The sequence below is a fragment of the Pelodiscus sinensis genome, chromosome 6 (genome assembly GCF_049634645.1).
Source record: "Pelodiscus sinensis isolate JC-2024 chromosome 6, ASM4963464v1, whole genome shotgun sequence".
NCBI lineage: Eukaryota > Metazoa > Chordata > Testudines > Trionychidae > Pelodiscus > Pelodiscus sinensis.
In genome coordinates this window covers 78342029-78369540 of record NC_134716.1, presented here as the reverse complement: position 1 = coordinate 78369540, position 27512 = coordinate 78342029, and the positions used below count along the sequence as shown (strand labels likewise).

At 42.7% G+C, this 27512-nt stretch overlaps 1 protein-coding gene across 1 annotated transcript in view; it reads right to left on the bottom strand.

Annotated features, from left to right (window-relative positions):
* The window catches only part of EDIL3 (EGF like repeats and discoidin domains 3), a 424704-nt gene that overhangs the window by 289119 nt on the left and 108073 nt on the right, over positions 1-27512 (bottom strand). Inside the window, exon 2 of the mRNA XM_006124343.4 lies at positions 22630-22758. Coding sequence (XP_006124405.2) covers positions 22630-22758 — 129 coding nt within the window. The remainder of the gene's footprint in view (positions 1-22629; positions 22759-27512) is intronic.

The following is a 27512-nucleotide window of genomic DNA, read 5'->3' as shown; positions in this document are numbered from 1 at the left end:
ATGGACCAAGGACAGAGACTTTTGGGGTGTCGGACTCTTTGGACTTCGGGTGATTCTTGGCTGGGTGGGGGGGGAAGGAGGGCTTGGCTCATGTTTGGGTTATGAACTCTGTTTGTGGTGTTTTCCCCAAGTTAATGCCGTATGACTTCTCTCTCTGTTTCATTAAATGTTTCTTTCCTACACTCAGACTCAGTGCTTACGAGTGGGGAAGCATTGCCTCTCAGACGCGCCAAGGGGGGGGGGGTGAATTTCCCAGATTACTGGGTGGGGGCTCGAGCCGGTTCTATGTGAGATGGACCCCAAGATGGCAGAAAGGTTACATAGTGATAGGATGATGAGGTGAACCAACCCCACACTTGCCCACTGGGGCAAGACCAATCACTATGGACACAGGAAACCATGCCACCTCAACTCTGCTGCACGTGGTCCAGACGTAAGGGACAGATAAAAGGAGGTTGCCCAGCTCAGTCTGGACTGACTGAGGAGAAAGAAAGATGTGTTTTGCAAGCTGCTTCATAGGCACCTGTGACTCTTCAAGTGTGGGAAGCCATGACCCTGGACTATACTAAGGATGGCCAGCCAACTGTGGAGACCTACACGGATGCTGAGCTGCTGCCAACCACGGAAATGCTGAAATAAGCCTTGCAATAAGAAGTGACCCAGAGAAAATGGTAGAAACCAGATTCACAGGGCACTGGGTTGGAGTGTGGTAGAGCAAGATGAACCTGGGTTCTCCTACTCCCCGCTCTCGGCCATTTAGTACGTGTCCTGGGAATTACATTCATAGATTGTATTTTTGCTCTACCCTGCCCACAGGATCATAGCCCCTCCAAATGCAATTGCCTGTCCCAATCAGGAGACTCAGTGCCATAAGACTGTTTGCTTTGCCCCGCCTAATGGCTATAAATAACTTATTGGCTGTATTCTTCCCAAAGGGTCACACCCGAACCAATGTTATTTGTACCATCCAGGAGGCTAAGAAGGTGAAAATTTAGTGATTACCAGGTCCTAACAGAGACTCTGAGTTCCCCTAATAGAAATTGCCTGATGCAAGAGGACACCCCAAAGATTGTGTAAAAGGTTATACCAACTCTGCAGGGAGCCGATGGAACCAGCCCCTCTCAGCATACAGGTCCCCATGACAGCAGGATAGACAGATATAGATTAGTTCCAGCTTCTGGCCTCCACAGATCTGCACGAGGAATGTAAAATCCCATTTAATCAGTTAAACTAACATTTAACCAGTCAACCGACTATGTGGGATTCTAGGCAGTGGACCATTCGTCAGACTGGAGCAGCCCCCAGCCTGCGACTGATTTTTCGCTACCCATATTTTCTTCCTCCTAAGAGCCTTCTCAGATGCTACATTCACTGTTCACAGAAGCCTGAAAAGGCAAAAAACTCACTTTTGAGTCAGTTCCCATAGAACTCTTTGTTTACCATTCATTCAGTTTGTAACTGGCTTCAACTACCATTCCAGAGGATACATCCATACTGCTGGTGGGTTCTGCTAAATAATGATCCACAGCAGCACAGACTGATGTCTGTTTATTTTCAGCATCCCTCTCAGATGCCATCAGCAAACAGTTGAGTTTCCTTTTTGGATATTCGGGTTTTGTAGCTTCCATATCAGAATTTTGCTCTTTTAAGATTTTTGAAAGATGTGGAAAGATGCGCCACCCCTCATTTCTCTCAGATATTGGAAAGTACCATAGATTCTTAAACATTGGATTGAGTGCTGTAGCTATCTTTAGAAATTTCACATTGGTAATTGTGTTCCATTTTGTCAAATCTGTAGTGAAAGTGTTCTTAAAGCAAACATACTGCTATAACATGAAATACAAGAGACATAAAACTCTTCCCCCAGGGAGTTCAGTCACAAATTTAATTAACACTTTTTTTTAACAAGTTTAATCAGCATGGAAGCATGTTCTCTGGAATAGTGGCCAAAGCATGAAGGAGCATACAAATGTTTAGTATAAAGTATATCTGGCATGTAAGTATTTTGCAATTCCAGCTACAAAAGTGGAATGCAAACACCAGCTCTCACTTTCAGATGACATTGTAAAGAAGAAGCAAGCAGCAAAGCAGCATTATATCCTATTAATGTAAACAAACTTGTTTGTCTTAATGATTGGATGAAAAAGAAATAGGCCTGAGTAAGCTTGTAGGTTCTAAAGTTTTGTTTTTGAATGCAGTTATGTAACAAAAAAACCCTACATTTGTAGTTTGCACTTTCATCATAATGAGAATGCATGACAGTATTTGTATGAGATGAACCAAAAAATACTAACTATTTCTTTTATAATTTTTACAGTGCAGTTGTAATAAATAATAAAGTGAGGAGTGTACACTTTGTATCCAATGCTGCAATTGAAATTAATATATTTGAAAATGTAGAGAAATATCCAAAATATGTAATACATTTTGATTGGTATTCTAGTGTTTAATAGCATGATTAAAGCTCTAATTAATCACAATTAATGTTTACTTAATTGCATGAATTAAGTGTGATTGACAGCCCTAGTAAAAAAAAAATCACATGTATATACCTGAACATTTCTAACTCTTGGAATACATCCATCCATTCCTTAAGAATTTGGATAAACCATTTGTTTTGAGGTGGACACGTAGATGTGTACATCTGAAAGGTATAGATTTCTACATATGTTTTCACAAAAAGGTATGAATAGAAATGTAGGCCAGATAGAAACCCAGATGAAAATGTGTCACAGATTATTAAAAGTGACGTGTATGTGTTTTAAAAAGGGAAAAGATTACCCATGGTAAAGCCTGTTGACATTAACGTTGATATGACCCAGTTAACTGTTGTACCAAAGCCAAATCTCAAACATGAGGTCAACCCATGTAATCAGTTAGAAATGTATATTTATGTCACTATGATTTAGGGCAAAATCTACTTCCCTAGTGCATTTTGATCACCAAGGATCAATTGAGCATGACTTAAAACATTATTAACCATCTATATAAAACAAGAAAAGCTGTATTTTTGTGTTACAAAATAGAAAATTTAGGTATCAGTGAGTGAAATAGTCCTATGAAATACATGTTAAATAAAATGGTTTCAAACAAAATTTAAAAAGACTCTCCTTGCTATATTATGTTACCAAGAGCATTTTCACCGGGGGGGAGGGATGGGTAGGAAACCTGTTTAATTGATTATTTTAGAATTACAGGAATTAGAGCTGGATGAGACTTATTACGCGAGCTAGACCTTAGATCAGTGCAGGATTATTTTCTACAACATATTTTCATCTGATACATTTACTTATGGCAATAAACTGATATCTTGTGCTTATTTATTACCAGGCTATGAATAAAGTTACAGGCGGCTCTGAACAAACAAAAAGTCATTACTGATGGTTCTGTAACTAAGATTATATACTTCTCAACACATTCAAAAATTAAGAGTTTTTTTAGGCATTTCCTCAAATAGAAATCCGTTGCCAGAGGCCATTAATTTAGTGAAATATGGGACCAAATCCTTATCTTGTGTGTATCACCATTGTGCCACTGACTTCAATAGAAATTCAGTGTATTAATTTACACAAAAATCCAGAGCCTTAAGTTTTAGTTCAGTGTATAAAAACTAACACTTGCTTCCAAAAATCCATCTTCACATTCAAGTTTGAAAATGGCATCCAGAACAACTCCCCCCCCCCCCTTTTTTTTTTTTGTAATTTTATGTCAGACAAAAAGGCCTGATCCTACATTCCTTTCAGGAGGAAAATCCCCACCAATTTTTAAGGGGGTTTAACTGAGTACATAGGGATGGAGATAAGGGCTCAGTTTTAGATGGTGCGAGCAAATTTATAAGATATTAACATTCCTCAGCTATGAACTCATAGACTCTAAGGTCAGAAGGGATCATTATGATCATCTAGTCTGACCCCCTGCACAATGCAGGCCACAGAATCTCACCCTCCCACTCCTAGAATAATCTTCTCACCTGTATCTCAGATATTGAAGTCCTCAAACGATGGTTTAAAGACCCCAAGATGCAGGGAATCCTCTCGCAAGTGACCCGCGAGGTGTGTTTTGATTGCACACAACATTGACTGTGAGAACCATGCGTTCCCTCTACACCAATCAAAGCGCTGCTCCAGTTCAATACCCACAAATTCTAGGTCTGCAGCACAGTTAGCCAAACTACCCTATTCTATTTTGGTTAGGACAATCTTGCAGCCCATTGAGATGGGGGCCATTCTTGTAGCTCACTCACTAGCCTAGGTTGCCTATCACTGCTATAAAGTATTCAAAAAGAAAATAAAGGTAAATTTGTTGGTGACTCCAAATTTTACTTCATGTTGGATTTTACTCTTTAATAGATTTAGGTCATTACTGATAAAAAATTGCAAACATGCTACCACATTTCTGAAAAAGCCTTCAGAAAAAAATGGAACCTAGCTAGTATAAGTCTTTCTGCCACCAAGTTACAGTAATTAACAATTCTGTTTTTGCTTCTTTTTACTCTGAAAATACACTGTATTTAGAACTTCCATTAACACGAATATAACAGCAGACCTTGTGACCAATCATTTCTGTCGAAGATGTTTTGAAACCTTTTAATCTGCATCTTTCAAGATTCCTGAATTGTCTTAATGGCCAATTTGCCTTTTCAGCTAAATAATCCGTTTCCTTTTGGTTTTATTTTAGCGAGTTGTTTTCAAGCTGTGCATTCAGATCCCACTGCATAAAATTTCCAGGAGCATAATGGAACGCAATGTGTGTGTAGTAATAGTCCTTCCTAATTTTTAAAGCCCAGCATTTTTGCAAGCTGCATTATAGGGAAAATTATCCTGTGTGGATTCTTCTAAAATCATCAGGGATACCAGAACTGTATTAACAAATAAAAAGAGAAGAAGTAAAAAAATACTAAGTCCACCATTACCATGCCTTCTTCATCAAGCACAGAAAATTGATTGATCTGATGCTAATTGACTGTTTCTATTAAGGGGAATTTTTAAAACAATTAATAAATATTATTTTAAAGGAGCATCTTTGTTCAAATGATCTATGTTAAAACAACAATAAAACCAAACCAAAAAACAATCTCTGATTTCAGTTTTGACCAACACGTCATATTACAAACCATCAAACCAGAGTTAAGCATCTCTCGTGATGATGGTAGAGAATGTCAGACACTGATAACTTTCTGAGGAAAAAAAGAAATATCCTTAGATATTTAACTTACATAGGGTTTTTTCTTTCTTTTTTGAATTTCCATGAGTATCTAAGTGCATGACTCCTTTCACCTATTTGCAACAGATCTTTACACAGTGACTCATTTCAGTTATACAGTTATAGACCCCCCTCTTCTAACTTGTTTTTATGTTTAATGCTTCTGCTTTACTTTTCCAAGAAATGTTTAATACTTAGTTTTCTTCTGGTCTCTCTCAAGAAACTTAACATAACCAATAAGGTAAGGGGCCCTAAATTAGATGCAGTACTCTAGCTAAGGTTCCTAATGTCCTTGCACAATGATGCAGACCTCTGGTTTGTAGGGATGTATCTAAATATAAGCATGCGAGCAGTCCCATTCACATCAGTGATACTACAGGCAGTCCCCGACTTACGCGGATCTGACTTTTCTTGCCCCGGAGGATGGGAGCGGCGGGACGCCCAGATGCGCCGCAGTCCGCTGCCCCCATCCTCCGGGGCGAGAAAAGCTGCTCCCCGTCTCCCTGGTCTACAGGGAGACGGGGAGCAAAGCCTTGGAGCACACCCGCAGCGGGACAGCCCGGGTGCGCTTGAGCTGTCCCCCTGTGGGCGTGCTCCGCGGCTTTGCTCCCCGTCTCCCGACCAGCAGACCAGGGAGACGGGGAGCAAAGCCTTGGAGCACGCCCGCAGGGGGACAGCTCAAGCGCGCCCGGGCTGTCCCCCTGCGGGCGTGCTCCAAGGCTTTGCTCCCCGTCTCCCTGCTCCCCATCTCCCTGGTCTGCAGGGAGACTGGGAGCAAAGCCTTGGAGCACGCCCGCAGAGGGACAGCCCAAGCGCGCCTGGGCTGTCCCGCTGCGGGCGTGCTCCAAGGCTTTGCTCCCCGTCTCCCTGCAGACCAGTCCCATTCACATCAGTGATACTGTCCCGCTGCCCGCGTGCTCTGCGGCTTTGCTCCGCGTCTCCCAGGTCAGCAGACCAGGGAGATGGAGCAAAGCCATGGAGGACTTGGGCGGTCCCGCCACCCCCGTCTCACTGGTCTGCTGTGGGGAGGGGTGTGCAGCTAGTGCCCCCCCCCCAGCAGACCAGGCTTTTCTTGCCTACTCCTGGGGTAGAGCAGCTGGGGGATGCCAGGTTGGTCCCGCAGCGCCGCTCTGGACCAACCCGGCAGCACCCCAGCTGCTCTGCCCCAGGCGTCCTGATTCAGCCGCTGCTGGTCAGTTTCAGCAGCAGCAGAATCAGGACGCCTGGGGCAGAGCAGCTGGGGTGTCGCCGGGTTGCTCCAGTAGAGCCAAGGAGCCAAGACAGCCGCTCTTGGCCGAGGAGCCAAGTCAGTTGCTCTGCCCCAGGCTTCCTGGAATCAGCCGCTGATCAGTTTCAGCAGCAGCTGACTTGGGGACGCCTGGGTTTCTTAAGTTGAATCTGTATGTAAGTCAGAACTGGCGTCCAGATTCAGCAGCGGTTGAAACTGATCAGTTTCAGCAGCGGCTGACGCCAGTTCCGACTTACATACAGATTCAACTTAAGAACAAACCTACAGTCCCTATCTTGTACGTAACCCGGGGACTGCCTGTACTTACTTTCTGAGAGTTCCTGGAGTCATATTTATTTACAAAGACCCCCTTTAATGATGTTTTTGCAGCAATAACTAGTGAGTTTTATTTCTAGTACTTTATTTAAAGCCTAAATTGCTTTATTATCTTCAGCCTAATGGGCATTTTTACATTTACCTGACAATCCATCACTTATTTCACAGATCACCACATAACAGATTAAAACCTTTCTGAAGTTAATCACTGTTAATGAAGGTAATGACAATATTGCAGATGTTGGTATCCTCAGGAAATGTTGCCACTCTACAAGGCACAGCCCTGCCGTAGGATACTAATAAAAAAACCAAAGACCAATTTCCTCAGTATAGACTTCATAGGAGTACCACAGCTTTCCTCCACTGCCTCTAGGCACCATCTACTATGTCCCTTTGGTTACATCGGTTTCCATTTAATCTGTTCATGCCACACACAGGTTGACTAGTGTAAGAAGCTAACAATTATGAAGCAATGTGAAATACTCTAACAACATCTATATCTTTACTCAAGTCTAAAGAGATTCCATTCAGTAGCAGTGGAGCTTTGGCAGCACCAGTTAGCCACCTGAATACATAAGCAGGGTGCCAGCCAAGCCTGTACAACCAATGATATTGCCGCTTCACTGTTAATGTTGTTTGAGCTGCCTGCATGATCAAAGCTAACTCAGGTATGTCTGCACTTGTAAAAGTCACAAGTCCAATTGCACTATATTAGGCTGTAGTGAAGTAAAGCATGTCCCACCAAGCTGGGAATCACATGTTCACACTAACTCTCCTCAAGCTAATGTGGTAAAAATAGGAAGTAGCCATGGCAGCATAAGCAGCAGGAAGCGGTACCTGCCACAAGTTCTTGCTTATTAGAGATATTAGCTCCTCCCAACACTCAGGCTGTTGAGGCTACAATCTATGGGTATGTCTACACTACAGCACGAATTCGAACTAACTTAGTTCGAATTAGTTAATTCGAACTAAGCTAATTCGAACTAACGCATCTAGAACTAAAAACTAGTTTGAATTAGCGTTTTGCTAATTCAAACTAGCGCATCCACATTAAGTGGACCCTGAAGCGGGGTTAAGGATGGCCGGAAGCAGTGCCGGCAGGGCATCAGAGGAGGACTTAGAGCGTGGAGATGCTGTCTCAGGCTAGCCGAGGGCTGTGCTTAAAGGGTCGCGACCCCCACCCCGGACAGACAATTCTCAGGGGTGCCCCGCTTGCAAAGCAGTCCTGGCTTGGAGTGCCCGGAGAGCCCACGCTGGGCACATCACAGCACTCGGCCATCAGCCCGGCTGCACTTGCTGCAGGCTGCCATCTGGAGAGAGGAGGCAATTGGGGGGCTGCAGGAGAGCTTCCACCCCTCGAAGCCTGCAGAGCCAGCCCAATCCTCCCCATCGGGGGCTCGTGCCCCATTCCTCCCTCACCTCCTTCCACTTACCCTTCCCTAGCCCCTCTTCTTGATGTACAAAATAAAGATAACGTGTCTTCCAAAATGGAATCTGTCTTTATTGAACAAAACTGGGGGAGACTGGGAAAAGGAGGTGGGAGAGGGGAAGAGAGAGGCTGGGAGAGGGGAGGGCAACTAAAATGATCAGGGGTTGGGAACAGGTCCCATATGAAGAGAGACTAAAGAGACTGGGACTTTTCAGCTTAGAAAAGAGGAGACGGAGGGGGAACAGGATAGAGGTCTCTAAAAGCAGGAGTTGGGTGGAGACGGTGCATACAGAAAAGTTCTTCATTAGTTCCCATAAAGAAGGACTAGAGGACACCAAAGGAAAGGAATGGTTAGCAGGCATCAAACTAGTAACAGAAAGTTGTTCTTCACAAAGCAAAGAGTCAACCTGTGGAACTCCTTGCTGCAGGAGGCTGTGAAGGCTAGAACTGGAACAGAGTTTAAAGGGAAGTGAGATCAAGCCATGGAGGTTGGGTCCATGGAGTGGTATTAGCCAGGGGGTAGGAATGGTGTCCCTGCCCAAGGTTTGTGGAAGGCTGGAGAGGGATGGCATGAGACAAATGGCTTGGTCACTGTCTTCGGTCCATCCCCTCCAGGGTCCCTAGGGTTGGCTGCTGTCGGCAGACAGGCTACTGGGCTAGATGGACCTTTGGTCTGACCCAGGACGGCCATTGTAAGCTCAGGGCTCAGGGTCGGGGGTCTCAGTGGACCCCCTTGATTCTCTTGCACACCTGCTCCTGGGTGGCCAGGCTGGCAGCTCTCCTGCCCTAGCCAGCCACTTTCCTGTGCCTAGTGCGGAGATCGTGGACGAGGTCCACGATGTCCGCACTAGCCCAGGTGGGTGCCCGCCTCTTGCGGTCCCGGGCAAGCTCCCGGGAGCCGCCAGCCTGGTCCCGGGAAGAGAGGGAGGGCTGGGGGGCATCAGGTGGGTGGCTCGATCCGTGCCAGGTTCAGGGTCTGCTGGCTGGGTGCTGGCAGGCTTGCACCTGGCACGGGCACCATAGCCAGCCCGTGCCCCTTTAAGGGGTCCGGGGCTGGGAGGGGGGGCAGTAGAGTTTCCCTAGTGTTGGCCAGAGTGGCCACCAGGGAAAGCTGGGGAGGGCTAGCCTCCCACTAGTTCGAATTAAGGGGCTACACACCCCTTAATTCTAACTAGCTAGTTCGAACTAGGCTTAATCCTCGTGGAATGAGGATTACCTAGTTCGAACTAAGCGCTCCGTTAGTTCGAATTAAATTCGAACTAACGGAGCGCTAGTGTAGCGCCTATGAAAGTTAGTTCAAACTAACGTCCGTTAGTTCAAACTAACTTTGTAGTGTAGACATATCCTATGTTTAGCATGCTAGTTCAGCAAGGGCTGATGTGATTATCTCCTTATACTGTAAGCCCCACCTCCAGCTCAAAGAGTAGTATCAGTCCAGCTATGGCACCGCATGTTAGCCCATGGAGAGTATTTTTCATGTGGACAATGAAGTCCTATGAACAATTTGCTCAGTGATTTTATTGCCACTACATAAAGGAAGCTATTAATTTAAGGGCCTAGAATAGCAAGGGCAAATTAAAATTTGATTCTGCTCTAAAATGATGATACATCTTGAGGATCTTCAGATGCATACTTGTGTTTATTCAGTCATTTCTGCTTATTTCATGGACACATTTCTACTAGCATTGGTCAAAGAACAAATCCATAAATGTGAATTTTTTCTCTTTTGTCAAATTTTAATTTTGACAGACATTTTCTGACTCACATCACTGTTCTGTTCTCCTGGTAAGTGCAGTCTTCAATGCAACTACTAACAAAAGAGAGAAGGAAATCTAGCACAGTGTTCTTTGTGCACAGCCACCAAAGGCAACAGGCCTGCACTGGTGTCATTAAGGGTTTAATATAGCTTGCTGATGATTCACGAGAAGCAAAGAATCCAGACTGACTCATAGATCCCAGGTTCTGTTTGCAGAGCTGACAGCTGGCAAAAATATAAGGGTTCTTTTTTTGAGGAAACATAGTAAATTGATAGGAAATCTCTGAAATATAGTAAGCACGGAATCCCAGGTTGACTTTTTTAATTAAATCACTTATCAGAGCAGAATAGCATTTGAAAACTTATTTGTTTTATCTCTACCTCCATCTTTCCTAGCTCCTTCCTTATCCCTCAGATGCTTTTTAGCCCTCTGCTTCCCAGTATATCTTATCTTTATTATACCATTAGCTTTTCCTCACACTCGTTTAATATGAGGATTGGGGATTTTAAAATATTTTTCAGTAACAAGATAAATCTTAGTTGTGCAGTGTTGAAAGCTGATGCGCAGATAAATATATCATCATCATTATCATCATCAAGTACTATACATCCTATTAAAAAGCAGTTTTGAAGAGTGTTCCCAGCTACCTTCTAATACACTGCTTCCCTTTTACCATCCTTCACCCTATTACTTTACAACTTTTATTCTTTGCTTATGTTAAATAAAGATGCATCCTTTACAGGCAGCTACTAAAACTGAATAGTTTGAGTCTTACCTTTTCCACATGACTCAATCTGGACAACAGATGACTGATAGAACATCTTCTGACCACCTTTCTGCACAGTGAACTCTTTCACCAGTTTCTTTAACCTTTCATTTGTTTTCAGTCTTATACATGGCTACACTAACATGCTACACTAACATTCATCACTTGCCTAATTACAGAGCTGCTTCTTTTCCCCACTTATTCCTAGAATAACACACATGAGAATAACCTCATTCCTCAAAATGTCTCTGACAGCAGAGCTTGTTAAAAATAAAAGGGGAGAAGGAGAGAGAATTGATTGATAGGATAGGATAGGATATATATCATATATTCAAAATTTGAAGCACTCAGGATGAGGTCATTTTGCTCCAGTAGAGTCTAAGTTTCCATCCTTTATTTATGTTGAACAGAACATACATGTGTTGCCCTATTGAATCATTTGTACTGGTAAGTTCATAGATTCCAAGGTCAGAAGGGACCATTCTGATAATCTAATTTGATCTCCTGTATAACACAGGCTATACAATATTCCCAAAATTATCCTTAGAGCAGCTATTTTAGAAAAACCACCAATCTTAAATTTGTCCATTGGTTAATTACTCCCCCTATCGAAAAATGTATGGCTTTTCTGTTTCTTTCTTTTACACTTTTTATCAAAACCTACTTGTTAGAGTTACTTTTTCAACTGGAAAAATATAAGGGTTTTTTTTGAGGCAGCATTGTAAATTTATATGAAATCTCATACTTTATTTCTTTACTTTATCAGCATAGACATTATTTTTGTTTTTGCCAGTAGGTGCTTTTGAAGAAGTCTGTGTTTGGAGATGAGAAAGATAGGGGGCACTGTGCCAGTTTTGGGGGGAAGTTATTATTAGCTTATTTATACATATATTTAATATTTTAGTTACTGAACATGTCTATCATTGGTATCTTTATTGGTGTATTATGACTAAATTGTTCTGAACTACATAATTATATTAGCATGAATTACATTATATTAAATTAATTGTAATCACCTACAAAATATCTTCCCTAATGTTCCAGTTTAAAGACATTATGTCTCACTGCGGCTTTCTGGATGAAACTGTCAGCAATCTTATGTACATCTAGTTTCCTGATATTGTTGTGTTGCACGTTTAGTATAGACACATTATTCAGTGGAATCTGTCCCATTGAAGACTGGAGTTAATTTTAAGTCTTCTGAAACTGGCGAATGAGTTCAGGATGATACAGGCAGAGTGAGAAGTATTATTATAAATTTGCCATATTCTGTAAACATAATGCTTCAACATTACTGCAAATGACTTTTAGATCTCTTTCTTGATATGTAACAGTTACTTTAGACACCATCATTTTGTGTGTATAGTTGGGATTATATTTTGCTATGTGCATCACTTTGCATTTAACATTGAATTTCATCTGCCATTTTGTTGCCAAGTCTCCCAGTTTTGTTAGATCCCTTTGTAACGCTTTGCAGTCTCCTTTGTACCATCCGCACACTTTGCCACACCACTGCTTACCCTTTTTTGCAGATCATTTATGAATAAGTTGAATAGTATAGGTCCCAGTACAAGACTCCAGGGGCACTGCTATTTATTTCTCTCCATTCTGAAAATGGAACACTTATCCCTACCCATCGTTTGCTGTCTTAACTGTTGTGTCTGGGAATGTTTTCAGGATCATCTAATGAACCTTAACGTAATGGCAAGCCTTTTGTCATCTTAATCACCTTGCCTCTGTTTATAAACAAACTCCCTTCCCCAGAACGGCAGAAGTTGTTAGCAGCACGGAACTCATCACATTCCACACTGGAGTCTGATTTCAGAGTGCTGAGCACCACTTTATTTGTGCTTGAGCCCCAGAATACCCTTGGAGTTAGTGCCTATATTTGTTAGGCAAGTAACAACTCTTGCCCATGCTGGCCAGGCCAAGAAGCTAGGGGTTTAAATACAGAGGGATACCTCAATTCCAATTCATGTCACTCAGCACACAGGTAATATACATCTTTCCTAGCTACTAACATGTATATCACTTGCATGTAAAGACCAATCACTTTGAAGATTGTGCACTGAAGTTACAAATAAAAGTTACAGGAAGTACAAATAGGGGATTGGGAAATCCAGTGTGATAGGGTAGTGCAGGCAAAGAAAAAGACCTGGGAGTTCATGTGTTGATGGTAGGTTGAGGATTTGGCAAATATGACTCTCTGGAGTGCAGAGGGGAGGTTACATCCATAGCAGTAACAGGTCAATAAAGGAAAAATATCCTTTCAATGCACTGCACACACCCTGGAGGGTTCCTATAGGTAGTAGAAGCACATTGGGAGTCATGGGCTCTCTCTAAACTGGACTGTGGTCAAATAGCCACATATTACAATAAAGTGAGAGGCTGACCCCCATTCCAAAACATAATAGGAATCTATAGGCCTAATAGAGAAGGCAATAGACACGCTGATGAAATGAAGAGTGATAAAGCTGATGTGCTTGGTGTCTCCAGCATGTCCCTTTAAAAAGATAGCAGATGGGTTGAGATTAACTGTAGAATTGTAAGTAACAAGACAAAAATCTATGGCTCTTATAAGTACATACCAGGTTATCCCAAAATGATTGCAATGATCTCTCCTAAAATAAAAATGGTTTTCAATATTGGCTATTAATAATGGTTTCTGCGTGTTGTCCCTGGCCCCAGAATGTCCATATAGGACAACATTCAAGTGGGGAGGAATGTAGTATGCATGGACTGTTACACCCCAGGGGTATAAAGACTCTCCAGATATTTTTCATGTACACGTGAAACAGATACCTGAGGACTTTCTCAGCCTTCAAAGTTCATTCAGCATGGGGATGATGTATTGGTGCAGTCCCCCACTGAAAAGGAACACAGACGGGATCTGTCTGAGCCACTCCAGTGCCTGCAGCAGGCAAGATTAACGGCAGAAAAGCACATTTGGTTAACAGAAAGATTACATTCTCGAGGGCACCAATAAGTGAGGAAGAATGTGGTATTGATCTTCACAGAACTGAATTAATTTGTAAATTACCAATCCCCCCGATAAGTAATCATTACAGTTTTTTATTGGAGGTGAGCGGGGAGAGGATCACCAGATTTGAATTAGATTTTCAGTGTTTTATGCAGAAGCTAATAGTCCTGTAGTAACTCCAGTTGGCTTAGGGGTGGAGGTTCATGCAGAAATATGAAAATCAGGATTAGCAGTGGCATCTGCTTCCTGACTACTGCAAAGTGTGGAACTTTAGTACATTTGACGGGAGAAAATTATGTTGACTGCATACTGGGCAATTGCCAAACACAAATATCAGTCAGGGGACAAAAACTGCTCATTGCTTATTACCACACCTCCCTCAAGATACTGCTGAACAGAAAAGCATCAACTCGACAAGGTATTAATGGACTCTGGCATTGCAGCGGGCCAAGTGGCAAGAATGAATTGAACAATTAAAACAGGTAGTTACTGCAATGAATCAGAGCTAGTATGGGGTTTCCCCTTACAAGCTTAAGGCTACATCTAGACTGCAGGCTTCTTTCGGAAGAAGCTTTTCTGGAAGAGACCTTCCTAAAAAATTTCTTGCGAAATAGCGCGTTCACAGTGGCCGAGCAGATCAAAAAAGCAATCTGCTTTTTTGAAACATAGTGTCCACCCTGATTCGATGCTATCTCGCATAAAAGCCATCCAGAAGCACTTCAGCCGGAGCTTGAGGTCACCAGTTACTTCCAAGTGCTGGTTCCGGAGCCTTGCAGAGACATGCGCTTAAAGGGACCCTCCAGGACAGTCATTTCTCTGCTTCTGCTGCCTACTTGCCTCCCTCTTCAAGGGACAGTAAAGCTCTCGCAGTGCGTGCTGTGGTTGCCCAGGTTTTTTGGATGCCACAGCTTTTCTCTTTGTGCCATGGAGCTGGAGCTTCCCCTGGGCATGCAATGGCCCCACACGGCCATACTTCAGTTTCTGCAGCTCTTTGTGCCAGCTGCCTTCCTGGTCCTGACTGAACTTGACGCCGAGGTTATTCTAGGGACCCTCTCCCTAGGTCTGGGAGCTCTACTCTTGTAACCACAACCTACTGTGGAAAGGCATTTATGGAGGCTCGACACCAGTTTGGACTGGTGGGATCGGCTGATTATGGAGCAGTGGGGCAACCAGCAGTGGCTCCAAGATTTCTGCACGTGGAAGGCTACCTTTCTGGAGCCGTGTGCCTGGTTTGCCCCCACCCTCCAACAACACGACACCCACCTGCGACCTAGCATCCCCCTGGAGAAGCGGGTCGCAATAGCCATCTGGAAACTTGCCACCTCCCTGACAGCTACTTGTCAGTAGGCAACCAGTTTAGCATTGGGAAGTCCACCGTTGGAGCCCTCCTCATGGAGATAAGACACTCGCAGGCTACAGTCCCTGTGGATGGGTGGGGAGAAGTCCTGGAAAAGGGGACCCTCGGCAAAGGGGGGTTGGGTATGGAGTGGGGGTGGGAAACCCCATCCCCAGGGAGGTTGTGCCATCCTGCCCTCACACAGGTCCCACCCTTCTACTGAGGGAGGGCTCACAGGGGGTGGCTCCTGGGATGTTTGGGGGGGGGAAGGTATGGGAGGGGGACAGGCATCTCCCAAGGGCTCATGCACTCTTTCACTCATTCTCCATTTCATGTATTTGTCTCCTTCTGCAGATTGTGAGGGCCATAAATACCATCCTCTTGCAGAGAGTCATCCTCCTGGGAGACCTGAACCCAATCATGGCTGGATTTGCTGCCCTGGGGGTCCAGAACTTTGCTGGAGTGATTGATGGGACCCACAGTGATCAATGGCCCAGTATATTAATTGGAAGGCCTACTTCTCCATGGTGCTGCAGGCCCTGGTCAACCACAGTGGACATTTCACAGACATTTCTGTCAGGTGGTCAAACATGACACATGATGCTCATGTCTTTCAGAACTCTAGCCTGTATAGGAAGCTGGAGGTAGGCACATTCTTCCCCCATTGTGAATTTGCCATTGGGGACGTGCACATGCCACTGTGCATCCTGGGGGATGCAACCTACACTCTGCTGCCATGGTTAATGAAGCCATACACCAGCCACCTGGACCACAGAAGGGACCAATGTAATGCCCACCTGAACCGGGCCAGGATTCAGGTCGAGTGTGCCTTTGGCCATCTCAAGGCATGTTTCCAGAACCTCCTTACCCTCCTTGACATGGGGGAGCACAACATCCCTGAGGTGCTGTCAACATGGGGTGGGCAGTGGGGGGGAAGATGCCAGCCGCTAGGGATTACCCTTCGAGTAGCCACGGACAGCTTCTATCCGATAGTCTCATCAGGCCAGGGTGCGCATCCAGGAGGCCCTAAGGGAGAGGTTCTCTGAAGGACCCCAGTAACTCTCCCCAGAACCTCCCCTCTAAGGGCCTCTGGCTTGTTGCCCTATCCTTTTGCCACCACAACCCTTCCTTTCACCCCTTCCCTGACCTCAGAATAAAGACACCTGTTTGATTTTGAACAAAACAAAGTCTGTATTGATCTTTCAGTAACAACAGCTGGGGAGGCAGAGGGAGGCTCATAACCTGGAGGGGAGGAGGGCTCAGAGTGGCATGTGGGGTGGCTGCTTATAGATTAACTCAAGATAATACCATATGAGTACTGTGATTTTGTCCGAATCCTGGGTACAGGATTTGAAAAAACAGATTTTTTTTTTACAATGATAAAAAGTGTGTAGTAACAACAGAGGGAGGTGGAAGTACAGAAGATCCAGGTATGGGTTGATGTCAAGGGGGACCTGACCAAACATCAGGTAGCCTCTAAAGCTATGATGCAGGATCAGGCTACATATCACCCATTCCTGAAGGTGAAGTGGCAGAGCCCATACATTCCAGCTGGGTCATCTCCTCTCCCTAGATATACTTACCAGAGTTGGAAAATAGAGGACAGAATTGGGTCAACAAGAGTCAGTTTACACTGTACAACATACAAAGATTGCTTACAGCATATTTGGTACTGAATTTGTAATGCATTTAATTTAGGGGACAGAAGAAATAAAGCAGGGAAAGGGTTGAGATTGTTAAACAGAATACTGACTTGGAAAAGGGAATTCATAACATTGGGGAAGCAAAATTGCAATTTGCAAGCCTAGAAGGTCTTGGGCACAATATGAAATTAATAATGGGACTGTGTCAATCATGACAATCAGATTCACTCACAATTGGCTTCTACCCAGTTACGTACAATACAATTTCCTACACAATGCTGGTCCATAAGCTTACTGCACAAAAAACCTATGCCAAAGCTATTCTAACTTCACATAACTATTGTTAAATGTGCTAAATTCTTCCCAGGCCAGCACAGATTTACTAGTGCAGAAAGGAGAGGCAAAGTGTTCAGGGAGTCTCTTCCTATTCATTGTTCATCTGTACATCAAGCCAGAAAAAGGCTGTTACTGTACTCAAGTGCTAGGGGGACAGCCAACTATGATATCTGATAACATTTCATGGCCACAGGAAAACACATAACTTGGGAAAGCATGGCCAAAGGCCTGCTCTGGGTACAACAGTATTAGTGCCTGGCAGGAGATGCTGTCTGGAGAAAGAACATCTCTATCTTTTCAAGGCAGTAGTAAATGACACTAACATCAACCAATAAAATGGAACAAAATAGGTTACAAGTGTTTTCTTTAGTGCCAAAAAATCTGCAATCTCAATATGTTGCCGAATGACTCAAAAACTGGATAATATTAGAACATTAATATTCAGCAGGAGAATAATTAGTTTCATCAGCTCTTTAAGGAAATGTGAGTAAAGAAGGTTTTAAAAGACCAGAGAATGTTATTCCTGGAGAATAACAAGCAACTAAATAATATTAAACTGATTTCAACAATTAGCTTATGTTATCCAACAAAGATGTAAGCAGGGTCTGAACCAATGCTTTCAATGCAACCAGTTGGAATGGGAAAGGAATCCTGGGTGTGGTTATGCTCACTCAGTTGTTTAGCCCTGTAAGGTATTCAACTATGATGTAAATACAGTTCACACTGTAATGGGAAAGAAATCCGGGGTGTGGTTATGTAAATACAGTTCAATCAGTGCTATAGGCCTAATGGATAGTCAATTGTTAGGATGGTGTTTTGCCTGTTGTAACTAATTTGGCTGTTGTGGGGTCACAAAACATGCTAACCTTAAATGTAGGAACTGTAAAATATGACCACTAATGCTTGCAGAAGAAAAGGCAGGACTATGCAGCACTTTAAAGATTAACAATATGGTTTATTAGGTGATGAGCTTTCATGGGCCAGACCCAGATCAAATAGTGGAAGAAAATTGGCATGACCATATATACCAAGTGGGTCTGGCCCATGAAAGCTCATCACCTAATAAACCATCTTGTTAGTCTTTAAAGTGCTGCATAGTCCTGTATTTTGTTTCAGCTACACCAGACTAACACGGCTACATCTCTATTACTATTCTACTTGCAGAAGAGATTCATTGTAAAGAATCTCGGATGGACAAGCCTTTCTCTTCCAGACTTAGTGAAGTCAATTGAGGGGAAGAGCAGAGCTCTGAACCCTCCAGGCATGAGCTGTGAGACTGGCCCAACCTGTTTCAACCCCACCCCATTCTAATGATAGAATTAAAACAGACTCCATAAGGAGTCTCTTTATTATATTAATTGTTATTCCAGCAGATGTTGGAATCTTTTTGCTGGCCTGTGCAGTGGGTCAAGAGCTGAAATCATGGAGAAACTGGAATCAGAAAAAGCAAAAATCACTAGATTTGGCCCAGGTCTAAAACCATCACATGGCCAGCAACCAGTGAGGCAGCTGGCAGGTGATCATTGGGAGCAAGAAGTCGTCTGGCTGGTGGCCAGTGGGGCAGCTAGCAGGAGCAAGTGGCCACCCAGCCGGCAGAAGCAGGCTGTGGTCAGGAGTGGCTGGCAAGAGCAGTGGTGAATGGCCAGCAGGCAGCTGGTGGTAGTGGCCAGCAGGTGGCCAGCAAAGTGGTGCCAGAGAGCAGGTGGATGGCAAGTGTCCAGCAAAGTGAGTGAGATGCCTTCTACTTACCCCTCTCAGGATGGTAGGTGAGCTCTGAAAATCACCTCTGAGCTCTGGTCTGGCCTGACCAAGGGCAGCAACTGTGAGTGGGGTGCAGAAAAAAGTGTTGGGCATATGAATGGGACACTTACATTGCTGGACTTGTGAGTCTGAGAGGCAAAGAACATTGCCCAACCTACTTGAGCAGGGATGTTTACTCGTGATTTGGTTATGAACTCTGTGGCATTTTTCCAAGTTAATGCCATGTTACTTCTCTCCCTCATTCATTAAAAGCTTCTTTTCTATGCTCAGACACTGTGCTTGTAAGTGGGGAAGCACTGACTCTCAGAGGTACCCAGGGGTGTGTATGATTTTCCCAGGTTGTTGGGTGGGAGCTCCAGCCAGTTCTGTGTGGGATGGATGAAAAAGAACCCCTTACTAATCTACTAGAGTTCTTTAAGGAGGGGTCAACAAACATGTGTACAAGGGGGAACCAGTGGATATACTATACTTTGATTTCCAAAAAACCTTTGACAAGATTTCTCACCAAAGGCTCTTAAGTAAAATAAGTTGTGTTGGGATAAGTGTGGCTTGATAATTGGTTAAAAGACAGGACAAAGGGTAGGAATAAATGGTAAGTTTTCAGAGTGGATAGAGGTAACTAGTGGGTCCACCGAGGGTCTGTACTGGGACCAATCTATTCAACTTATTTATAAATGATCTAGAGATAGGGATAAAACAGTGAGGTAGCAAAATTTGCAGATGATACCAAACTGCTCAAGATAGTTAAGACCAAAGCAGACTGTGAAAAGCTTGAAAATGATCTCACCAAACTAAATTTCATTTGCCATTTTGTTGCCCAATAACTTAATGTTGATAAATATAAAGTAATGCATATTAGAAAAAACAATCCCCACTCTACATGCAATATGATGTGGACTAATTTAGCTACAACTACTCAAAGGAAAGATCTTGGAGTCATTGTGGATAGGTCTCTGAAAACATCCACTCACTGTGCAGTGGCAGTCAAAAAAGCAAATAGGAATCATTTAAAAAGGGAAAGAGAATAAGATAGAGAATATCTTATTGCTGCTATATAAAACCATGGTATGCCCACATCTTGAATACTGCATACAGATGTGCTCACCTCATCTCTAAGACATATTGGACAGGAAAAGCTTTAGAAAAGGGCAACAAAAATGATTAGGGGGCTGGGATGGGTCCCATATGAAGAGAGATTAAAAAGATTGGGACTTTTCAGCTTGCAAAAGAGGACACTAAGGGTGATATGATAGAGGTCTCTAAAATCATGACTAGTGTGGAAAAAGTGAATAAAGAAAAGTTATTTACTCTTTTCCACAATATAAGAACTAGGGGTTACAAAATGAAATTAATAGGCAGCAGGTTTAAACACACAAAAGGAAGGGTTTTTTTCCCCACTCAGCACACAGTCAACTTGTGGAACTCCTTGCCAGAGGATATGGTGAAGACTAGGACTTTAACAGAGTTCAAGAAAAAACTAGATGGATTCACGGAGGGTAGGTCCATCAATGGCTATTATCCAGGATGGGTAGAAATGGTGTTCCTACCTCTGTTCATCTGGAAATGGGTGACAGGAAAGGGATCACCTGAGGATTACCTGTTATGTTCCCTCCCTCTGGGGCATCTGGTATTGGCCACTGTCAGCAGACAGGATATTAGGCTAGATGGATCTTTGGTCTGACCCAGTATGGGTATGTCTACACTACCCCCCTAGTTCGAACTAGGGGGGGGTAATATAGTCATACAGAGTTGCAAATGAAGTCCGGGATTTGAATTTCCCGGGCTTCATTTGCATAAAGCCGGCCGGCGCCATTTTTAAATGCCGGCTAGTTCGGACCCCGTGCTGCGTGGCTACACGCGGTATGGACTAGCTAGTTCGGATTAGGCTTCCTAATCTGAACTATCTGTACACCTCGTTCCACTAGCGTGTAGCCGCTCGGCACGGGGTCCGAACTAGCCGATGTTTAAAAATGGTGCCAGCCGGCTTTATGCAAATGAAGCCCGGGAAATTCAAATCCCGGGCTTCATTTGCAACTCCGAATGACTACATTACCCACCCTAGTTCGAACTAGGGGGGTAATGTAGACATACCCTATGGCCATTCATATGTAGATATTGAACCCCGCCCTGGCTACTGTTGGTGCTACCTGGCAGAAGTGTTGCAAATACATAAGGCATTCGGGTTCAAGCCAGCCAGTAGAGAAATTTCCATCAAGAAGTTCCATCAAGAAGTGGCATCTTAAACACAAATCCACTGATTTGTAGCCCAAGTTGTATCTGCCATGGGACCCAGATACAAACAGAATGTAAAGCCATAGAACAATGTGCAGCTCCTTATGACTGATAAAGGGTGGGTCCAAGAGGAATAGAAGATTGGAATTTGGTGGGGCAGTGAGGTGCAGGCCCAGCCACTCTAATGTTATAGTGTTCTGTGATACAGGTGTGCTGTGTAACACACTTATAATACTGTACCATAGTCAAATACAAATCAGTCATTAGTTAGAGTCACAGCCTTAAAAAAAAAAAACCACACACCTGCAGAGCTTCCAGTTCTCTAATATGAGGGGAGAAAAGACCATCCTCATCTCCACTACCTATAAGTCAGCCCAGCTGATAATTACCTCTTCTTTCCTTCCCTGGAACCTCCTATTGCTCTAGTCCAACTGATGACTACACTGCACCTATAGCTCGAAATAAGATACACAATTTCGAGCTAATTTTGAAATAGAGCATTATTCCAAAATGTGCCTTATTCCTTGTGGAATGAGGTTTACTAGGATGTTGGAATAGCACACCCATTATTTCAAAAGCTATTTTGAAACAACAGGCATGATGTCAAGAGAAGGAAAATGCTATTTTGAGATACTGGAAGTACCCCGAAATTGCGCAGTAGTCTAGACACACATTTGTATACTGAGCTCTTTATTTCATTGATGTCTATTTTATTCCTTCTTTTCTATACTCTAATTCTTTCATCCATCTATTTGCATGTCATGCATCACTGGTATAGACAGGAGAGAGCTACCCTAGCTGGTTGCATTTGCTGATTAGCTAAGGATAGTCAATTCCTTTCTATTTGTGTTTCAGAATAAGTTATAAGCTCAGCCTCCACGAGCCCAGGTTCAAATATTTTCCCGCTCAGTGTGAGACACTGGCATGTGTAACTATGTGTTTCTATCTGACTCTACCATCTTCCTGTGTCCCTCACTCCAAATAATTTTCTTCTGATGGGACCCACCTGTTGTACCTTCCATCAGATGCAGCCATGCATTGCAAAAACTTCATTTTACTACACATTTGTTCTTGTATAATGGTTAATTATTATAGCCAAACACCAACTGGTCTGTTACTGTGAAATGCAAACAAATGCTAAATAGGCTTTATTCTGATTTCTTGGATGCTGGTTTTATATCCATGTTACTCCGATGCATTCACTCTTGATTTACAAAAGTATAAGATCAGAACCAAGCCTCAATGGCTTAAACATTTACAGTCCTCATTAAAATAAATAAAATCATTGAAATTAGCAGCAGGGTATTTGAGCAAATTGGATTATGGTGACCTTTAAAAACTAGGTAAAATTTCTGGCAAACTGACTATAACTCCAAAAGAAGACACTGCACTTTGTTGAGTAGTTTTTTTTTTCTTTTCAGATATAATTTAGTGATAATTAGGGAGCAAAGAAACAATCAAAGAAAATCTGAATGCAGATAACACAAATGTTAGACACAAGGATAAGGCATCAATAACGAACATGACAATGACACAAAATGCAAAGAACATAGCACTGTTTGGATATTCATAGACTAATGGGATACTTCGACAGTGATTGCCATCTTTTATGTTTGCACTTACCAACCTCCACAACACTAGAACAGTTCGGGTCTGTAAAGCCACTGGGACATTCACAAGAAAAGAAGTCATCAGGCAACCCAGACAAACAGATGCCACCATTTTCACAGGGGTTGGAATCACACACATCCCCTGTGAATTAAAAAAAAAGATTCTTAGTTTTGCATACAGACTTCCCCGCAAAAAAACCTCTTTCATGAAAACTTTAGTACATTGAGATTACTGACAACCAAAAACAGACCAGCCTGCTAGCTCCAGATTCCTTGAAACACCAAATATTTTAAGACCTACAATTTTACCATAGTCTGAATTTTATATCAAGATTTAGATTTCATAAATATACGTTTTTAACAAGTAATAAGATAAATAGATTTCCATTAAAAAAAAAACACTTCATACAGCCAGACATTACCTTGACATTTCAACACAAACCTTGACTCACTGAGAACAAAAGTCAGATGACAATAAACAGATGTGAAAGTAATTTGGGCAGTGGAAAAGACCTTGCCCCTTCCCACTTTCTCTTTGAAGATCGGAGTGTATATCTTCACTACAGAATTACCCTACCCAGGCTCTTCCTTGAGTGTTACATTTACCTGGCTCCACCTACACATACGCACACCCCTCTCTTACCGAGTTCAGTGGTTCTTTCAGTCCTGGCTAACTGGCTTGTCTGGAACTATAGGCTAAAACCAGGCAAAGGCTTTCCCACGAGCTGGTAGCCTGACAACTCTGCAGGTTAAGCTACTCAAGTGCTCACAGTCCCCCCAGCATCTTCCCAAACTTCCTTCTTTCTGTTTGAAGAACAAACAAGTTGTTCCAAATTTATTAAGTAAGAGTTGTACATGGCTGACTACTGCATCACTAAGAACCATGGGACGATATACCTACTGACACTGTGGTGGGACAGGTCTCTCCACTCTGGTCAGGAAGGGGTTAAAGTGCTTGTCTAGGCACAATAAGCCCCAATTCAGTGCCCTAATTGGCTCTGACAAGCCTTGAGCAGGGAGACTCCTTAAAAGGAAGACTCCAAACCTAGTGCAGAATGGCACTCAGAGGGAAGCAGAGCAAGAATACCTCAGCCTTAGGCTGCTCACCAGGAAAACTGATAAAGGCCTATATTGCCTGCACCTTTTAGAGAGGTAAATGGACTGTCTTCATTTTAATTGTCTTCTTATTTCCCAGCATACTCAGCCTGGGCCCTTGGACACATGGAGGATTGGGAATCCACTCCCCTTCAGAGACACTATTTATCTTATGCCTTAAGGGTAAACCTGGGCTGTTTTGTGGGCTGCAGGATTATTTTGTTGCTTTTGTTTGTTTTGGACAGCTATTTTGTCCAGAAGGGAGACCCACCACCCTTAGAATTACAGGTGGAAAGCCACACTTGGCACTCCAAACTGGCACTCCCCTGACATCTCAAAAAGGGAAGGATGTCTGAAATAGACAGGATGCCCCCCACCAATGTTATCCCAAGGAGACACCCTAAAGATACAACCTACGGCAGACACACATAGGTAGACACAGCTCTGAATAGACACAGCTCTGGTGAGGAGATAGTACACTTAGTCTAAGCTAACCCGGGGTCATCTACACTGCGGGGCTTAACTTGAAATAAGCTACGCAAATTGAGCTACGTCAACTGTGCAGCTTATTTTGAAATAGAGCATTCTTCCTCCGACTTCCGTTACTCCTTGTACAATGAAAATTACAGGAGTCAGAGTAAGAAGTTCTCCAGCTTGATAGAATTTAGACATTATTTCGAAATAACTGCCTGCTGCGTAGATGTGGACAAAGTTATTTCAAAATAACACTAGTTATTTTGAAATAATGTTGCTGTGTAGATGTGCCCCCAGAGACTAGTCACTTGAGTTAATTCTACAGTGAAGGCATACCTCAAACAGGCCTCTTAGCTGCAGAGTCTGTGCCTTTCTCTTTTGACCTGACTTTGTATCAGACTACTCCACTGGTGCCATGTGAGGGAATTCGTTCCAAGTAGTGGAGATGAGGCTAGGGAATATGTCCATAACTTTGTGAACTGGACTATAAAAGTTTGCTCAATTTTAATAATGTAAAGCAATGTTAGTCTCACAGGCAAGTAAAAGCATGTGTGTCAAATATAGGATTTATAATTTTGCAGAGTTGCTGCAAAATGTTCTTTCACTTTAAGACACTTCAAGTCAATGAGAGTTTTACCATGGATATTAATGAATTTAGGATTGGCAATTTGATTTCCATAATATATAACCCCATGTCACCAGGAACAAGCATATGTAGATTCCAAGGGGAAAAAATGTATGAGCTACTAGCATGTTTAGGGTCCATTGTTATGGAAATACTCCCTTTGACTTCTCAGGTCTGACCCAGAGCAGTATGATGCCAATTTATTTCTCAGATAGTAAATTGTATATTGAGTTGCTGAATTCTTATGTTCTTCCCTAAAGTGCGAAATAGGTCCATGAGAATAAAAATGTGTTTTGATTTTATGTTGAAGTCTGACCTTATAAACCACAGAAGCACAGTTCACTTAGTTTGGTATGAGAACTCCAGAACTGCATTTCCTTATATTTCATGTTTGAATGGGTCACATGGTAATTGGCTAATCTGGACTTCAAACATTTTTATTTTCTATTCCATGCTATGGAATTCTGTACATCCACATCTGAACTCACAAATGTGAAAGGAATGCTCAATTGTAAGACATGCAGCATTACATAGACATAATTATAGCACTATTCTCAGAGAGGTGAGCAAGGGAGAATTTTACCATTCATATTTTCATGCGGTCAATAACATACTTCAAAATTACAAACTATTATTTGTATAATATTTTGCTAATCTCAACTAAAGAAACAAATTGGCAGGGTTTTTTTTTAATTGTTTTTAATCTATGAGAATAGAGTGACAGGCTACAACTTATAACTTATCTGGCTTTTTTGTTATTGTTTTTCTTTCCATTGGTTGACTGCTTGATTTTTAATTAAGAGATGTCCTTTCTGAATCTAATATTTGTTCCGGGAGTAACAGGGGAAACTTACTTGTTTGTATCAACGGATTGAAAGATTTTGTGCAGTTGAATGCACTGAAATAGATTCCGAATCTCAGGAGGGTCTTCCCAAAGGGGCCGTTACAGACTGATCAACGTGGTGATGTCTGAACCGCCTACACATGCAAACAGGCAGATGCAAGACTAACATGATCAGATGGGGCCACTCTAAAGGCACGAATATATGCAGGTGCAGTGAAGTGTAGACCATGGAGCACCTGCTCATTTACTGACTCCTTGGGGAGACATATGCAAAGGAGAACCTTGCTGTAGTAACAGAAAGAGCCTTCACTTGTGCACAGTTCTGGAAAAAACATCTAGTTTGTGATGAGGATACAAAATGAAGTGGTGAGTATTAGCCAATGTGGATTCTGTTATATATTATTAATCACGTATGTGTGGCTGTGGGTGTTGATGGGGGAATTTCAAATATGTTTATTGTGTTTTGACATATGAATAAGCCTTAAGATCAGTATCTTAAGGGAGAATTCCAAATTCAAAGAATAATCACATTTAAAAATTTCACTTTATAGTAATGGCTGATCCTCTCTTGTCCAGCACTTTCTGGTCTGGCAATATCCCTGGCCCACCATGATTTTAGGTAGCCATATGTCCACTTACCACTGGTGAGGCCAAGTTTCCCATGGTCCCATAAAGTTTGTTTACAGCCACCAGTCCTGGCTGTCAGTGTTTTGTGCTGTTATTTAGCGCTAATTTAACCCTAAATGTTTGTAAGAGACCAGTAAATAGCAGTGTTGGTAATGCTGCTAGACAGCATTGACCTCCCATGATTCGGCAAATTCTCTGGTGTGGTTCCAGACAGGTCCCCAAAGTGCCAGATTAGAGAGGTTCAACCTGTAGTTTAAAAGCTCTCTTTTACCAAATTCTGAATTTCTAATGAAAAAGCTCCAGCTGACTTTTGGATATGACAAGTTTACATCCATGGAATAGGTCATTTTGAGACTTGACACGCATGTGAGTGCTCCATGGTAACTGTGAATCCTGAAAATTGTACATTAAGGAGAGGTATATTGGCTTTCCACTTTTGAAAGCATCTGTTTTTAATTCCTCCAGAGGGTTGCTTGTTTCCCTGGGGAAGCCAGAAATGCCACATTTTGATCTTAAGGGGCTCATTTAGGCATTTCTGCTGTGAAGCTAGGGTGGTAAGAGCCCAATTAACACCACTACAGGAGGAGGATGCTTTTGAGAAGTGTATTTTCTTCAATGCTGCTAATTAATTAATTTGGAGGAGAAACACTCACTGAACAAACTGTGTGGAAGTTCAGTAACATTAAAAGGGGGCTTTCAATTTGGGTAATGTACTTCCTGCTATTTGTAGTGTTCTTATTTTTATTAACAGAAATCAATTAACCAGAAAGTCTTCTTGGGATTAAAGGGAATAAACACTTAAGGTATGTCTACACAGTGGTGTTATAACACAATACACGTCTACACTACAAGCCTTTATTTAAAAATAACGTCAAGATGGAGGACTTCTTATTCTGACTCATGGTAACCCTCATTTCCTGAGGAGTGAGGGAAATGGAAGGAAGACTGTTCTTCCTTCAACTTCCTGCTGTGTAGACAGTGCCAAAAGCCAAATTAAGCTATTTCGACTTAAGCTACACAATTGACAAAGCTGAAGTTGCATAACTTTATTAGATTTTTGCCCTGCTGTGTAGACATATACCTAGAGACCAGTTCTGCTCCCATAAAGGCACAGGGAGCTCTGCAGTTGACTTCAATAGGATGCATGCCTAGTTTTCCCATTTTTAGCCATTACTTGACATCTTATACCATGAACACACATACTGTGTATAATTATCCAAAGGATGGCATG